The following is a 19,054-nucleotide window of genomic DNA, read 5'->3' on the forward strand; positions in this document are numbered from 1 at the left end:
TGGCCAAAGGGCAAAAAAGCTGAATTTTCAAGAGAGTAAATCTCACATGATTTATAAAATAAATATCAGTAACATATTCTCATCCAGTTTTGCTAATGTTGTAACGCCTATATAAATCAATAATCGTCGATATAAAATCTGCCACCTTTATAGTAACTAATTCAAGAAATAAACTTATTTCTTACAAGAATCGCGGTCTTGGATTTTAAAATCGCGTGAATACAAATAGCGATCTTGGATATTTTAAAATAGCGCGAATATGAATCACGATATTGGATTTTGAAATTACGTGAATATGAAACTCGATATTGGATTTCAAAAATGTCAAAATACGAATCATGATGAGTAATTTCCAGATAGCGTAAATACGAATCACAATGCATAGTTTCTGAATCACGTGAATACGAATCCAAAGCCTAACTTTTAAATCACATTTAAATACGAAAATCGATGTTCGATATTAGAACCGCAAAAACGAATCACTACATTGAAGTTTAAACTCGCGTGAATATGAATAGCGGACGCCCGGTGGCTGAACGGTAGCGCTTCGCGCTGTCGTGCTACAGGTCCCTGGTTCGATCCTCGGGCCGGGCAAGGTTCACTCAGCCTTTCATCCCTTCAGTGGGTCGATAAATGAGTACCAAGCATGCTTGGGAACTAAACACTGGGGGTTCCGCGTTCGGCTGACCACCTGACCGGAACATCTGCTCCTGCACCCCAGAGCCCAAGGTCAAGAAAACTGAGATGGGCACAGTAGGCCTTGGCCCTCTATGGGCTGTCGCGCCACTGAGTTTAGAATATGAATAGCGACATAGGATTTTAAAAACACGTAAATACAAATCGCGATAATGGATTTTTAAATCTCGTAAATAAGAATTGCAATGTACGATATTAAAATCGTGTGAGTAAGAAGCGCAACGAGCAATTTTCAAATCGGGTAAATACGAAAATCGATGTCTAATATTGAAATGCAGTGAAGTCTGGATTACGAAAATACGAGTTATCTAGCGGGAGGTTAAAAATAAGGAAAATCTTATTTTCTGCGAGTAAAAGCGGAGAAAATAGCTAAAATAAGTAGATATGGCAGCTACGTAGTTTGAATTTTCTATTTATCTTTGAAAATCGGAAATAAATATAATTATTTTATTTCAACGGCTGCATTTTCAGAAAAAGCGTAATATTTATTAAAAAAACTTTTAGAGAATCGGAATTTTTTATAAAAAGGCTGAAATTCGAGAGACAAAAGCGAAAAAGGCGGAAATTCGCTAAAGAGTTAAACAAACATTCTTTATTTTTATACTTATTTTTATAATGAAAGGTCGCTTCAAGAATTTTAATGCAAACATATAAACTAAAACTCAATGGAAAAAGAACTTATCTATACTATGGGTTAAGTCCCCCCCCCCCCATTCCTTAATCATCCAGATATTTAACAATGATGATAATGATTATAACGCTAACCTCCTTTTTCAAATTTTGATTACCAAATTGTGATATAAAAGTAAGTTATAACTCAATGAAGGTTTGTTTTAAAATGAATTTGCAGAATATTATTACTATTTCTACGTAATTTTCTTTTTTGGGCTAACAACAAAGTTTGGTATATGGGGATAATAGTTGTTTTATAATGAAGTGAGCAAATATGACATCCATATATTAACATAAAAGTAATACCCAAGTATCACCTACCTTAATACATAAAATTATATCATAACAAAAACTTCAATTTAGCTTTACAATTCAAATATGAAATTAAAATTGGGTATATCATGATCATTACATTTTATTTCCTTAATTTTTTAAGGAGATGACTATGACAGAATAACTCATACAGTTTATTTACCTTAACCCACTGGCTTTTTAGCAGGAGGGCAAGAGTGGGTGAATGTTTTTCCCCGATACACCATTTCCCTATCTAATAACATAAAAACCCCGTTTTGCTATGCAAAGAAGACTGCAGGTTAAAATACCGACTTTTTACATGCAGATCCGTCAATAGGTTAAAAAGCATTATTAGCAGACAGAATGAGTTTAAATATAACTCTTTATGCATATAGAATTTAAGTAACTTTAAATATAATTTACACAACTACAAGAAACTATTTTTTACCTCTAAAATTAAGTGCTTCAATTCTTCATCTGTCAAAAAAGATGGCCTATATGTACCATCTGAACTAGTATTGCCTGTGCCTGCAAATTGATAGTACAATACATAAATAAACATTTATACATTTACAACAATAATTACTAACAATACAAATAATAAAGTTCTCACAATAAATAATAGATTTAGAGTTTTAAAAAAAATTCTTTAAACGAATTCAGAAAATTATTTATTAATCCCTACAAATTTTTTAAGCTAAAATATTGTGTTGCAAGATTTGCAGTTTCTTTCACCAATGTTTTTAGGCTTTTTTAATCATTGAAATAGAAGACTTTAGGATAAAAAGTGACAATCTGCATTACCACAGTTTATATTAAATAAATTTCCTAACACAGGTGAATAGCATTCTATGAAAGTGAACTATATTATAGAGACAGATTGGACTGCTGCTAAAGTTTGTATTCCTACATCAAAATTCATGTATTCACAACGCTTGATCTTCTATCTGTATATTCAAACGTTTCAGTAGTGTGTACAGAGTGATTTGTTGAAAGGATTTCTGTCAAATTCTAAAGGTTTGGATACGCTATTTGTTCGAGGATATATTTCTATTGTTCCAGATGTTAATAATGCATTTGTGGGAAGATGGTCTTTTGTATGTAATCAAAACCAATCTACCTTTCTCTAACTTTCTTCAAATAGATCAAATATTTTTCTAAAGAATCATTAATTATTAAAAATAATCACGAGACCACAGTTTCCTTAAATGGTGAGTAGTCAGATTTAAAAGATCTACACTTAAGTGATTAGATACCATAGTTGTAATCGCATGGACTGGAAAAGTTTAAAAAAGTGAAGCAAAGTAAATATCCGCTACGTAAATTTGCAAAATCAGCATGTGAACTGAGCTTTATGTAATTAAAATCTTAACAAGATTTTCACATAAAACAAAGATATCTTTTGGCTTGTAATTTCCATGAAATAAAATATTTAAGGACGATGCACTCTGACGTCATCACAACGCGTTTCTTAAAGTTTCTCCTGGCCCAACTTTCTACAGCGCCGTCAAGCATCACTTACGGAAAACTGCTAGTTGATTCAGTAAATGTAAATTGTCAGGGCTCGACTTCTTTGGGGGCCCCCTCTGCTTCAGTAATGAAGAACCGAACTTTATGGAGGTATTTAAATTTTTCACCTCATTATAAATAACAAGAAAAATAACTAGAGCATAAAATAGCTATGAAGTCTAAAGTCCTTGTGGCAACTCAAGCCACGAATAAGGTTAAATCCCCACAAAAGGGATTTCTACTAGGCGTCTTCCCTAACCGAGGGAGAATTCAATCAGAATGAATCTTGAAATGGCGAGATAAACATCTCGTGGAATCGGAAAAATCCGATTTGAATATATAATGCTTAATCAGGGAAATTTTATGTTTATTTGTGTTTATGTTTAGTGTTCCTATCGTTATGTTTAATAAATGTATAAAAAAAGGAAAATTTGGAAAATCATTAAACTTTCAACGGACAGGATATCACGATTGAATGGCGCAACCTAAAGGCAAAGATAAACAAATATTACAGTCCTCCTCTAAAGATCAGACAAAATATCGTTCTGTCCATTTTAGTGATTTTCGGACAATTCTATGTCCATCATACCGAATGCAGTTTTCTGATTGTTAACTTTGTCATCTAGCTGCGAAAAATTCATATCCTTACTGACATTAGGGCGGAATTCAACTAAATTTTCGCGATTACGATGGCTTAATGAAGCCCATCAGAAGCCTGGTATTTTGTAAACATATCGCATTTTGCGATATGTAAAAATACAGGCTTTTGATTGGCCAAATTAGTCTACCGTAATTACGAAAATTTAGCTGAATTCAGCCCTAGAAAGTCATGGATTTACGAAATATAGATTGTGTTCATACGACAGATTAATGAAGAAGCTGACATAAATTTGACGGATTTTACAATGTACTGATATATCGTTAAGACTGTGTAGGCCAGATACATCATTAAAATTTTTTAAAAAGGGCCGTTTTTTATATGCTCTAAAAATACATTCTTTATATATTTCTCTGTGATAACTTCTCTCTGTACTAAAAAATCGCAAGGGCCACCGACACTGTTTTAGATGTTCAATTCAACGATGTTCAATTCATCGGTTAGACTTAATAACTTTAAATTACAATGTTGCGTAGAAAAGTGAACAAGGATTACGATGGAATAAGAAATAATAGGACTATTTTGTGTTCGAAAAATATTGCAAAATTAAGTTCTTTTTCATTATTTTTTTCTACTATTTATCATTGTATATTAACTATTGTAGAAAATTACGTCTAATGCTGTTTAACTTTTTTTATCCGAATTTTAAGAAGGAAAAAACTCTGGTTTCGAGTAATTCGTACCATCTGTATTTCAACAAAAGTATTTTCTCCATTCAATAATACAATGCAAGTTAATAGCAATCTTACTAAGGTGTGTAAATCGAACCATGTTTTCGTCTAAATTGAAAATATCAGCATTGAGCAATCAAGTTTAAGAAGTACGACATTATGGTTCATCTTAGCAACATTTTAAGAATGGCGTAAATTTGAATCATGAAATTAAGTACGACTACACTGTTCTACGTAGCAACCTTTTAAAGTTGAAGCATATTTAAACGATATTAAAGTTAAACACGCTATACCATTTCTAGCAATATGCGTAAATATAAAAAAGTTAATATTTCAAGTATGTTTAAGTTCCAACGTTTTACCACTGACTCCAGAAGAATACTAAAATTTATACAAATTTGGTACGAAGCAAAAAAAGTAGAATGTCCTGGTAGTGGGGGGAAAGAAAAAAACTTTCTGCGTCATAAAAAATATTAAAACACAACAAGTAAATGAAGATAAACGAGAACATATAAAAGGACCACTTTCTTCAAGAAAATAAATTTTTAACCAATCTGAAAGCGAAACTCTATACACGACTTCGGTTTTAAGATTATTTATGTTCTCCACTTATGATGTGCTTGTCCATATATATACATCCCATTCTGGTAAAATGAAACCACCTATTTTAGAGAGAAGGACGCCAAGCATAAAGCGCGATCCCAAACAGCCATTAAGAATGTAATTTTTAAATCCGTGATGGTAGAAGGATAGTTCCCCCAAGAGACCAGCACTTTAAGAGGAAATATTCACGAACTGCGTATGACACTCGGTGTAGCAGAGCATTAAATATTGAAGTATTTTCCGTCATTTGACCTAACACAGCGGCTGGGATGAACACGAATCCCTTCATTCGATCTCCCCTCGCCACCAAACATCCCAATCACGACCAACGCCGCTGCTTCATGGGCCACGTCATAGTTAAAACGAGCAACACATCAATAATTCGGCGCCACTGTAAACAATGAGATTCTTTGAATTTGTTTTCATAACGGGGGGCAAATTGAAATAAAAATCATGGAATGGTGGATGCACAGTTAATACGGCAAAATCATTGTCCAAGCCAATTAGGTAATTAGGAAATCCACTCTATACCTATATATATTTTAAATAAAAGTAAAAATATGTAGTGATTAATTTTTAACTATTTAATTTTTCTTCATACTTTTTAATTGTCTCCTTTAACTTACCTATAAGTTTCAAAATTAGCACATGCATAATTTCTAATTTTTGCGTTCCTTTATATACGTTTTTAAAAAGAAGCTTCTTTTCTTTTCAACAACATAAAAATTAGTTTTGATAACTAAGCCATTTTAATGCTCCATTTACTTATTTAAAAAAAATTCCACAATTGAAAATGTGCGTAGGGTATGGATTGAAAAGAATAGTAAGTCTTTTATCTAATTAGAGATTTAAAGTTCTGCAAAAACATAAAATGACTAAAAGCGAAGGAAACAAAAATGTGAAAACAATAAATTCTAAAACTAGACTAAGAAAATAGAAAATCATCTAAGTATAAAATCCCTGTTGATGTTTGAAAATCAATTTCTCAAAGTAAACATTCACCATACGCCACTTTTCCATAGAATTGTAACGAATTTATGTAACAAAATAAAAATAAAATTTTCTTTTGCTCCATACGTATTATCAATATTATATGTCATCTAATACGCAAAATTTATGCCAATGAAAGCATGTTACATAAAACACTAGTTTCATGTAGTATGCTCTATGATTCCCCGCAAAAAATTGCAGATTCAGGAAATTCAAATAGACACGTGACCGAAAACTTAAAACTAAAATTAACATTAAAAAAAAAAATCCGATCTATCAAACTTATGCAAAAGTCATCTTTATGAAATTTGGTTTCCGTTCTTATTTTTGAATAGAGCACATTGAATTCGAATTTGATTAAAATACATTTTTAGGTCAATTTCGCAACTAGGATTTACTCTATTTAGTATATCGCAATACATTGACAGACCAAAATATTCGACATGATATCTCAGGTGATGACAAAGTCATTTGATGAAATTGCGCACTTTATGAAATTCTTTAAGCGTTATTTTAAGACTATAACAAAATATTTGGACAGTAGGGGAGAGTGGGGTCAATAGTAATAGGGTACGATTGTAACAGAGCAAAAATTTCGAGTGTCGGGTTCTAGATTTGGTTCCTAGGTGGCGCACAAGGTGTATTTAATAAATCTACATATACACTCCTGCTGGCAATCATTTTTATGTACTTTTGAAAGAGTTACATCACAAAAGATATTTTCACGCTATGTAAGTACTTTTTTTTGGTATTAGAATATTATATTGTAACAAAGTAATTTCGTTTAAACAAATAAAAATTATTAACCGAATATGTAACTGGACACCTTAATTAACATTTCAATAAAAAAAATTAGATTTGTTAATTAACTAGCATTGTTTTTAACAAATGAAGCTGAAATGGTGTCTTGGGGACGTTTGTAACAGTAAGTAAAGGGACGATTGTAAAAGCTGAAAATAAATATTCTTATGTTTACAAACCATTACTTAACTCTTTAAGAACCACCAATAGTTTCCTATATCATTTATATTATGCTGCATGTTCATTATTTTATTTGTCACCTTTCACAGCATAAATTAAAATTTTTAACCCCTTAAAGTTAAAAGTTTAACCCTTTAGGTCTCTGCTCATTATTATTTTTACTCCTAAAATATCACTACTATTTTGATCAATTAAAAATATATCACAACTATGATAATATGTATAATTAACTATGTTTTAGTTGAATTTATGAACTGTTACAATTGACCCCGCAAGTGGGGACAATTGTAACAAGTGCACGACTGTCAAAAATTGTTAATAACTAATATAATAACATTTAAAATAAGGTGTTTTTTTTTCTAGTAGAGGATGGTCTACTTTACTCGTCTGTCAATTAATACTAATAATATATTGGATTTTTTGTTAGTTAAAAATAATTAATCAAAAAAGGTTACAATTGACCCCACTCTCCCCTATTCTTCCTGTTGTGCGGTATTCTTAAGCCTTCCTTGGTGATTGAATCTAAGCGTGTAAAAAAGCTAACCATTATTAAAACCGTAATGACTTTATGTGATTTCTTTTTCTCATAATTATGAATGGTAAAGAAGAAACTAAAGAGTAAGTTCTAAACACAAATTCAGGGTTAATGAAAGACTTGAGAAAAAGTAACCCTTACACGCACAATCAACCACAAACATTGCACGCAAATCGGTGAAAATTTCGCTATGCGGAACAGGGAAGGTAGACAAGGACATCAGACAGCATATGAACTTCATATTGCAATACAGCAACCAATTTTTTACTGGATTTCAATAAAAAATAAAATATCTTGTATATTTTTTGTCAAACAACGTGAGGAATTTCTCTTAAATCCTTCAGAAAATCAGTGAATTTAACGATTTAGTGAGGGGGAAAAAATTGTAATTTTAACAATGGGAAAATATTTGTTGAAGAAGAAATGTAGTTTTTTTGATTGTCGCATGACGAATCAGTCATTCGTGAATGATGGCAGGAAAAAAATGAAACAATCTTATCACAAGAAATAAAATATGCTAAATATAAGGTGCGATAAACACATCCTTTTTTCGGTTTATAACTTTTTAAAAAAAAATAAACTCACACGAGAATAAAAGAGAGATCACTAATGAATATATTCCGTGAAGGAAAGACAAAAGCAGAAGAGATCCTTAGTTTTTAGTGAAATCTGCATTGTCTTTAAAAGCAATGAGTCTATAACATCGAGTATGCGAGATTTATATTCCAAAAAGAGCAATTTAAGTCGATAAACAAGTAATCATTTTTAACTGAACGGCGAAGTTTTTCAAGTTTAGAATAAATTGAAATCTGTTGTTGTTTCAATAAAAAATTAATTTTGCTGATTAATTTATCGATCAATCTTTCTCAACTTAACGGCAAAGTTTTCCAAGTTTAGAACAAATTTATATTTGTTGCTGTTTTATTTTATTGTTTATTTATTGCAGGATTTACATCCACAAGCCTGCAACGTACATTTGCAGGCTTGTGAGCTCAATTAAGGCTTATAAACCTTTGTTATATAGAAGGACAAATAGCACAGAGAAGGACAGCAGGATTCGAGCTCTATACTCCCACGCTTTGCCCAGCGTTTGGCGGGTGATACCGCTCGGCCAGGGAGGCACCTGTTGCTGTTTTTAATAAAATAAAATTAATAAATTATGCTGATTAAACTTGAATTATCCGCATACGAAGGAGTACTAAAATATTAATTAACGTGACACACGATTTACACGACACACGTGACTTTTTTTTAAAAAAAAATTTCTAAAACATACTTAATTTCTCTGATTAATTTAACAATCAATCATTCTCAACTAGACGGCAAAGTTTTCAAGTTTGGAATAAATTGACATTTGTAGCTGTTTTAATGAAAAATTTAAAATTGGGGTTTAAAACTTAGATTAATAACAACCGAATGATATAAGTATTAGTATTAACTATGGAAGGACAAGTATTAGGATAAGAGTAGCTAAAGTATTTATAAACATGACACACAATTTACCTGACACAAATGCAACTTTTTTTCTTTTAATTACTAAAGTGTACTTAAGAATATTTCTAGAAGTTGTTCAGCTGAAGAAAACAAAAAAATCTACATTTTGAAAAACTACAGTCTTATAAACACGAATTAAATGTTTAATTTTAAATTACGCTTATATGCTACTCTGTTACAAAAAATTATCTAGACTTAAAAACGAACAAATATTTAAAAAATTATAAAACTTATAAAATAGTCATTTTAATATTTATTATTCAATGATATATTCTTAATTTTATTTATAATAAATAATTCTCAATTTCTTTGCATATTTTTATGACTTTAAAGCAAAGCTAGAATAAATTTTAAAACATTAAAAAACTGCATCACAAAAGCTCACTCTAAAAAGAATTGTGGCTTTGCTTCACATTTTGTGCTATTTTCCTAATTAGCATAGAGAGGTCAAAGATGGGCCGAATTCATAAATAACTTTCATTATTCATAAATAACTTTCATGAGCTCACAGTAGTTAAAAAAAAGAGCCTATTATTCGTTGTAAAGCCTTCTTAGAATATCCTTAAAAGATAAATTTTCTTTAGTTTCACGAAAACCAGGTATTTTTAACAAGGAATTAACGAAATGAATAAAAAAATTAATTCATCTCTCTCTCTCTCTCGTATGCCTGAGTTGCAGAGGGGTGCGATTGTTCTTGTTTTCCAGTGGCGCCATATTAATTCATATATTTGCCCCATTAGAATATTGATGATTAATAATCACACAGTTAGTTTTTTTTATTTCATTATAACTGAAATTAATGATTGATTACAGATTCCAAAAGAACAATAACCAAAAACAACTTCGAACATTCAATAAATTCGATGTATAACCAGGATTCCTGTTGTACAAAGAAAGCGAGCTCATGTACTCAGCACAAAATTCACATTCCTAGAAAAATCACAATACACGAATTTTCAAATCTAAAAAATGGTACTTAATGGAAAACTTACTATTCCCATAATACTCTATAAGCATTCTCATAAACCTGGAAAACAATCAAGGATTATCCAAATTTTACAAAAATAAAATCCGAATAAGAAATCCTAGATTGACACCGATACTGTTTATTTCAAAAACAGTAAAAAATTATCAGTTTTTCAAAAACATGAGGCGAAATTGTAGATAGATACGTAGACATAAATATTCGGATAACAACTTTTTTTTTATTTTAATTTTTTTCTTCGAATTAATTATTATTTTTACATAAAATTTTATAAAGAAAATACACACTAATAATATTAAAATTGTCTGCAGATAATAATCTCATTATTGCGTTTTAATTTATTATTGTATTCTATTTATTTATTATTGTATAGTAAATAAACTTACCTCTCAGGGTCTTCATATGAGCAACAGCCATCCTTAAAATGGTCAATTTGTCTGGTTTTCTCGCCAAGGCGCTACAAGTAGGAACCATTTCTGATAGTTCTGATATGTAACTCGTCATTTTATTGCGGCGTCGACGCTCAATTTCGCTGTGATTCTCCCTAAAGAAAACAAAAATTATTTCATCAATATTTAAATTTTATAAACAGCTAATGCATAATTTTATTACATTTGAATACATAATATTCTTTCACGCTTTGACAATGTAAAGTAATCAATTTAAACTCGAATTTCGTTTTATTATACAGTACAGAACCAGTTATCGGGAAATCAGAAAATCGGAAAACCAAAAAACCGGAACGAAATTCGGTAAATTTTTCCGCCATTTAAAAAAAAACTTTTTTCTTTCCTCATAAGATTTTAGGATTTTAATGAATTTTAACCGAAAATAAATATTTAAATGAAAAAAAAGAAAAGAGAAAAAACGCTATCTCAATTTGTCGAACAATGGAGGGAGGTTCAGAAACTTCAAAGCCACTTTGATTGACTGGTGAAACCAGGAGGAATTTTTAACAATCGTCTTTTAACTCCTCTTTGTTTCCCTCGGCTATCAAACAGATTTTGATGTTCCAGACTCCACAGATTTTATTACTGTATATGCATTTTCCAGGATTAAATAATAATTTACAAACCCTGAATTATTCTACGAATTATTTGTATAGCTTCCAAATAACGTTGAAATGTATTTAAATCAAATCGTAATGCTTAAAAAAGGAATGAAATGTTTAAAAATTGAAGTTTTTACAGAATGTTGTATATTTTTATGTGTTGTATATTTTTATATGTTATATATGTTGTATATGTAAGAGTAGCATCACACATACAAAGCTAAACTACAATACTTAAGTATCCAATGATTGAACGAAACAATCTGAAAGAAACTGCGAAAGTTCTGGAGAGTTGGCGAGCGTAGCAAGCAGGGGGTGGAACCTCCTGGTTATCTAAATACGAAGCAGGATAACCGCTCGTTAAAAATGAGTAAAATAAATTCTAGCAAGTTTCTTCTCCGTTCAACTAGCCCCTTATCTTAATTATTATAAGTTATATAGTGTTTCCAATTTTAATAGAAAATTGTTTAATATTTTTTGATCAATTGATTATTAATAACAATTTAGTTAATAGTTTTTGCCATACAATGTTTTGAATTGGACTATTTACATGATGAATTTGTCATATTAAACATTCACTGCAAACTAATAAATGTATATATACTAAAACGAACATGACATTTTGAAGGTAGTTTTAACCCTTTTGCGGTCATACTGCTCTCAGCCATAGCATAAGGACAATCTTGATCTTACAGTCTTGAAGAATATTGTAAACTTCAGTTAATAGACTTTGAAAATATAATATATACAGTTCAAAATAAGATTTGCCAAATTATGTTTAACTGTTTTACTTTTTTTTATAAACACAGTCAGCCCCGCTTAAAGGAATACCACTGATTTCAGGAAACTGTATGCAAACAAGCAGGTTATTCAATTATAAGAGGAATGCATTAATCAATCCTAAATGCAATGTTTTCGCGAAATTTTTGTTAGTGTATAATGTTTCATACATATTTATATGATGTATGCGTGAAGGCCTAACGCTAAAAACTTCAATTTTAAGTCCAACTTCAAAACTTCATTCACAAAATCCAGTAATCATTATGACTTCACAGTCAATGGAATAAAAAATAACTTTAACTAGTCAACAAATAAAATATTTAAGTAGAAACAAATTTAAAATTAGAAACCTCGTTCAACAACGAATTCAAGTTCCGTCTAATTTATTGAAAAGGCTCCGCTTACAGAGGAAAATGAGTTCTCGCTTCTTCTCAATCAAAACTTCATTCATAACCGGTTAAGAATTTAACTTCATTGTAAATGGAATAAAAAAAAATTTATTTAACTAGCCAACAAATAAAAAATTTAAACAGAAAATAAATTTTGACTTTACAGTCAATTGAATCATAAAATTACAAAAGAGATTTAACAAGCCAACAAAGGAAAAACTTTAAAGAGATACAAAAGAGAAAGAAAAAAAAGGCTCATTCAAAACGGAATTTAAGTTGAGTCAAATTTATCGATAAGACTGAGTCTACATCGAAAACTGAGTTATAAAACTTTTGACAGTTCATCAAAACTTCATTCATAGGAACCAGTAAATATTTTGGCTTCACAATCAATGAAATCATGAAATTACAAAAGAAATTTAACTGGCCAACAAATGAAACATTTAAACAGGAACGAATTTAAAAATAAAAAGCTCGTTCAACAACGAATTCAAGTTGCGTCTAATTTATTGATAAGACTGCGTCTACAGCGAAAACTGAGTTATAAACTAAAACGAAGCCACAGCAAAAAGACGACCAGGCACTCAATCTTTAATGGCACATTCACGTTTATCTTGCAGATGGGGAAGTAAAGAAGAAAAAAGAAAGAAACAGGGGCGAGAGATCTCGTTTAAGGTAGAACTATACCTCCACTCCAAATCTCGTCTGGAGGAGGGCTGCAGAGAAAGGCGGCAACATAGAAGACCCATTACTACTTTTTGTCTTCTTTCGTGATTCAGCCATGATAAGAGTCATCGATTCGCAATATCAGCAATGCTTTTGAAGACATTATTGGGAATGGTAGAGATAGGCTGAGGTGGGCGAAAACATTAAGGCTGCTTCAAATCGTAAGCACGTGAATCTTATCTTACAGGAGTAGCGATAATGAACACCTTATTTCACCAGCTTCCAGATAATTCGAGAGACCCCACAAGTGCTCGATTTAAATCAGAAGAGAAGTTAATAGACAATTGCAATGATTGCAGATGTCTGTGTTTGTGTCGTTTTAATACAAAAAGATAGTTTATGGTTAAAACAAAGATAGCAACTGAAGAGCTTGATAAGAGAACATATAAAGCGATCTGTTGGAAAAGCATAATATTCAAAGTTAAAGAACATGCAACAACAAGTTAACAAGTTAAGTTATTCGGTTGTTTATATTTTACTCAAACGCATTTTGTAACATGTTTTGCAAGCAACTTTCAGGTGTTTCTGTATGTTCTCTAAAGCAGGTTCTTTCAAATTTTAGTAGAATGGCACAATGAATTTTATAATGCTTAACATTACTTTTTCTGAATTAAATACAAAGTGAGAGGGAAAAAAAACTACTAAAGCAATATTTTTAGATATAGGCTATCGAATGAGTTTCAATCAATCGAAAAAGGAAAAATACATCAGCATGCGAAACATAATTAACACATACATTTTCAAATTAAACCTTCTTTTCCTTTTATATGTGGATGTGTTAAGTTACTATGAAGGTTGTGAAATCCGAATGAATATTGAAAATATTAATATCTGACAAAGATTATCGACTTTTCAACACAGTTGCTATTTCGCAAACTCCGACATAAAAAATAAAAAAAAGAAACACTGTGAGAAATTTTTTTTCCAACAGAACAGCTCTAGGTAATATAATACTAATATAATGAAATATAATATTCATCTATAGAAATATTTATGCCCAATACTTCTATATGCTACTGTGCCTTAAAAAAATTTTTAATTAACTTTTTAAAAGCGGGTTAGCTGATTTAAATCAACGTGGTGTGAATACAGTTTTACAATTTTGAGTTTAATTGCTAATGTGCATCTATTATTTCAAATGAACATGGATCTGCAATTTTTAAATGTTTACGTAGAAATGATTTTCCACAAAATTATCTCACGTTAAACAGCGTAGGAATTTCGTTCGAAAACAACCTATTTCTTCCAGGACAGTGGAAGAAACTAGAAAAAACGGAAGAAACTGGACAAAATAGAAGAAACTGCACAAACTGGAAGAAACTGGACAAAATGAAAGAAACTAAAAATGACCAATACAATTGTTTTACAATGAATTGTTTTACTATATGAATCACTCAAACAAAATGAATTAAATATAGTAACAGAAAGTTTAAAGTTTATAATGTTTACTTTATAAAAAGATAAACGTTTATTTATTTAGAAGTTTTATGAAGGATTTTAAAATATATATACATATTATTATTTAAGAGTCGGCTTAAGTAGTCTTAGTTAACATTATATGATTATAAAAATTAGCTATTTGCAATTGGGAATTCAATGCATGATTTCAGTAGTATCTAAGTTAAGTTTGTGATTTGTTAATTTAGTGATATTAATAAAATTCTAAAAATATTTTAGCAGTTTTTTTTATGTAATTATAAAAATAATGTAAAAATTATGTAATTATAAGTTATCTTAATTTTTCAAGAAATTCATTAAAAAAAATCCAGAATTTTTTTCTGCGCTTTAGTTTTCACTTATTTAAAAACAATGCATTAAATGACTGGAAAATCAATACTATTATTCAAACTATTTTGCAATTATAAATTGTTTACAGTGGGGGTGCACAACCTTTTTGAGTGAAGGGCCACTTGCACAACAGGTAGATTAACGAAGCGCCGCACGCATATTTAGTCACGTTAGCGGCAAATATGATGATTTTTATATAATTATTAGTGTTCCAAGTACCTTATATTCTTATCAGTAAACTTAACAACATATTACCTAAAAATTAAATGCTTTTAATTATTTGAATTTATTTAAAACTAAAAAAAAACTGATACTTTTTTCAAAAAACTTTTTCAATTTTCACAATAATTAATTTATATATATAGATATATATAAAATATATATAAAATATATATAAAATATATATAAAATATATATAGATATATATAAAATATATATAAAATATATATAAAATATATATAAAATATATATAGATATATATAAAATATATACAGATATACATAAATATTAGGGGGATATAAATTCTAACCAAAAAGAAGCATACAGAATGAAAGTGCAAAAAAATATAGGCATTTTAGAGTAATATAAATTTGAATTAATTATTTTAATTTAAGAAAATTTATATTGTTTAAACAAAAAACAAACTAAAAGAATTTTTTTTGTTGCGTTCAGAAGTTCCCGCGGGCCACACATCAACAGTCGATGGGCCGCATTCGGCCCGCGGGCAGCAGGTTGTGCTCCCCTAGTTTACAGTTATTTATTGACTGTTTATTTATTTCTTGGAAAAAGAGTTTCAGTCACTTGGGTTGAAAGAAACCTATTTCTTCTGGTTTTCTCATGGTTTCTTCCACTATAGAAGAAATTTGCCATCCCTGATGTAAAATAAAGTGAGCAAATAAAGATTAAGTCAATGCCTCATTAAAATGCTTAAACTAAAATAGTCGCCCAATGTTCCGTAGTTTTTAGAATTAGTTAAATAATGTAATTATCGAAAAAGTTCAAGTATCTCAAAATTTATTTTTATCTACATGTTACATTACAATCAAAAGTATTACATGTTCGCTACAATCAAAAGTATAAATGGGAATGAGATGTTTCGAAATTTTATTTTTTCAGTTAAATTTTAAAATTATTTTCTGTCACCAGTAAATAAAATTGCATTGTATATATGCAGTATGTTTATAATCCTTTCAGTGATTTTCAGATTACATTTTTCATATTAAATTTTAAAAAAACTGTTACGGAAAAAATATTAAATTCATTCTTATTTATTTAATGCTGCTACACGCCAATAAGAATATTGTTAAAGCTCCATCATGTTAAAATAAATGTTAAAAAAGTAATTTATATTTGATTTTTCAAACAACATACCTTCACCATTTTATATGTTTATATTTATTCAGGCAATTTTCATTTTTCCTTTCTTTTCATCATTTTATGAATTTTAAATATTTTTGAATTGAAAAAATATATTGCCTTGAATGTTCAAGCTCATTTTTATTAAAATTAGTGTTGACTCAATAAATAAAAAACCAATGATAAATTTAGAACAGTTAATTGATATTAAAATTATGTACTAAGGCATTTCCACAAAAATATTAGATGCGAAATTCACAAAAAGTTCATTGATTTGAAGCGAAAATGAAACTGTTGTAAAAAAATGCAACATAGTTATAACAAATGTTATTATAACAAAATCTGTTGCAACAATCGTAAATCAATTAAATAAATATAAAAAATAAATATTTTAATTTATAAAAATATGTTTCAACTACTGTAGTACAGGTTTGTGAATCCTATTCTGAACCTTAAATCATGGTAACATTTTGCGATTGACAGTTTCAAAGGATATTTTTAAAATCAATGTTTCGTGTAAAAAAATGAAAGTTGATGTCTTTCATCTAAATTAAAATTAATAATAATACTTTATTTTGGCACTTGAACACGTAATAGTTTTTCATAATACTAAATCAGTATAACCCTCACAGAACTAATTCTACCTTATTAGTATCATTAAAATATTGTTAGCCATAAATGTCATGTAAATGACATTGATAATATGCATAATAATTATGATTATTAATGTCTCAATTATATGCCTAGTAATTAAGATGGTAGTATTTAAAAATGCAGCAAGATTTACTTAAATAGTTTAAAGTAAACCAATAAGCCAAAAGGGAAAAAAAAGTGTCGAGCGGGAGCGAGCAGGGGGCAAAGTCTCCTAGTGTTTTTAAAAAAAATGTTAACAAAATTGCCTTCAGTTAAAGCAGAATTATATACAGCTTTTTTATAACAAATTATAATTGTAGTTTATGACAGGGTGCGTACCCAAATTATTCAACAAAAAATAAGCACCTTTTAAGCACTTTTCAAGCACTCAAAAAATATTTTTAAGCAATTTAAAAAAATATCATAATTAGGCAGGATTGGAAAGTTTTTGACAATTGATGGTTTTATCTTGTTTTAACAGTCATGGCCAAAAAAAATTGGCATTGTTTTTGATAATTGTCAAAAATCATGAAATTTTGAAACATGTAAAACGAATGGCGTTTTCATACGCTACAGACTGACAGTACGCCGAAATAGATTGGGGTTGAATTAATTGTGAAAACATTGAATAGAACTATGTGAACTATGTCTTTTTGCATAATTCGTAGCGAAAATTAACATGGTAAAGGAAAAATCTCATTTTAAAAAAGGGAAAATTAAGCACTTTTTAAAAACACACAATGAAAAAAGGGTTTTGTGTGGTTTTAAGGGTTTTTAAAAAACGAAAATCAAAAATAGGCACCTTTAAGCACTTTTTAAAAACGCTACGCACCCTGTTATAACATACAACATATTTTTTTAACTTTATTAATTTTTTATCACTTTAGAAATGTATCGTTAATAAAAAATTTCCGTTATCAGCAATAAACTCAATCAATAAATTGCTCAACACCCTTTTATGTACAGTAGGCTTAAAAAATAGTCAATTATTAAAATAATAATAATAATAATGAAAATATGATTCACCAGGCAATTAACATCTGTTGGAAGTAGGCGTATGTATGAGTTCTCGGAATAACCAGTATTAAAAAAAAAAAAAAAAAAAAAAAAAAAATTCACCCCCCTATTTTTTTTTTTTTTTTTTTAAGCGTAATCGAGAGATGACTTGCGTGCGTGATGAAGAGATTGTGATACAGCGTTATTCGATACGCTCACCTGACAACAAACCAGGATGTCAATTACATAAGGGAAAAAGGAAATTTATTTTGTTCCGCTAATATTATGAGAGCATTTTACCCCCATGAAAAAATCCAGAAAGGCATCCGTTTCCTTTCTCAATTACCAATCAAAACCGGAAAAGTTATTACCCAAAATTAGGATAGCAAAATAAAAATAAAAAAATAGTTGTCGCTTCGAAAGAAATGGGACACAATTGTAAACATTCTGAAAAAAAGGACTGACCGATACTAAGAAATATAAACATGACACAAAACTTATTCTCTGAAAAAGTTGCAAAAGAGCACGATGACGATTTGGTTTTGATATTTCTATAAATCATACGTTTTCAGTTTGAAATATGTAAAAGAATATGTATTGTACCAAGATAAAACTTAATGACAGTTGTGCGGCATACATCGTAAAACGCTATGAATTTTACTAAACATTCTAAGCATAAAGAAATCATTAATAAATTAATGAGTAACTAGAAATATAAAAAGATCGCATGTAAGTAAACAGTAAACACAACAATGTTGTATTTAGAATATAACAATTAATAATGAAAATCCGCATGCAAATGTAGTTCTGTATTTAAAAAAGAAAAGAAAAAAAAAGTATTTTTGAGCATTTCAGTCACGAAAGCATTTTATCAGAGCACACTATAATATAACATTGATGTAACTATCAACGTTTCAAAATAAAAACTGGGGAAATTTTTGAATTAATAAAATGCGCGACAAAAAATGAACTTAGCCATTTTTAAAAAGAAATAGGAATTTTGCTCAAAACACATTTTGATCATTAGTGACAGTGAGAAAACCATTTTTTACGTTCGGAGAGATGTTTATTCTTATAAAAGTTTCCTCCCATATTTTTACGGTTAAAATCCCTTTTATAAGGGATTTAAATAATTTTTAGTGAAAATTGATTATTAAAACAGTAATACTTTTTTATCAAAACATAGATTTTTTTTTTAAAATTAATAACACTGGCACAAATTACAAATGATTAAAACATGCGTGACT

The 19,054-nt window shown here is 29.5% G+C and overlaps 1 protein-coding gene across 19 annotated transcripts in view; it reads right to left on the reverse strand.

The window, feature by feature from the left end:
* tgo (Aryl hydrocarbon receptor nuclear translocator homolog tgo) overlaps positions 1-19,054 on the reverse strand; it is a 116,763-nt gene that overhangs the window by 25,295 nt on the left and 72,414 nt on the right. For all 19 annotated transcript variants that reach the window (XM_071178558.2, XM_071178555.2, XM_016068683.4 and 16 more), the window contains 2 exons: positions 10,475-10,632; positions 2,111-2,190 (listed from right to left, as the gene is read on the reverse strand). In XM_071178558.2, coding sequence (XP_071034659.1) covers positions 2,111-2,190; positions 10,475-10,632 — 238 coding nt within the window. The remainder of the gene's footprint in view (positions 1-2,110; positions 2,191-10,474; positions 10,633-19,054) is intronic.

This window comes from Parasteatoda tepidariorum, chromosome 6 (assembly GCF_982258835.1).
Source record: "Parasteatoda tepidariorum strain Cologne lab strain chromosome 6, Ptep-v5.0, whole genome shotgun sequence".
NCBI classification, from domain to species: domain Eukaryota; kingdom Metazoa; phylum Arthropoda; class Arachnida; order Araneae; family Theridiidae; genus Parasteatoda; species Parasteatoda tepidariorum.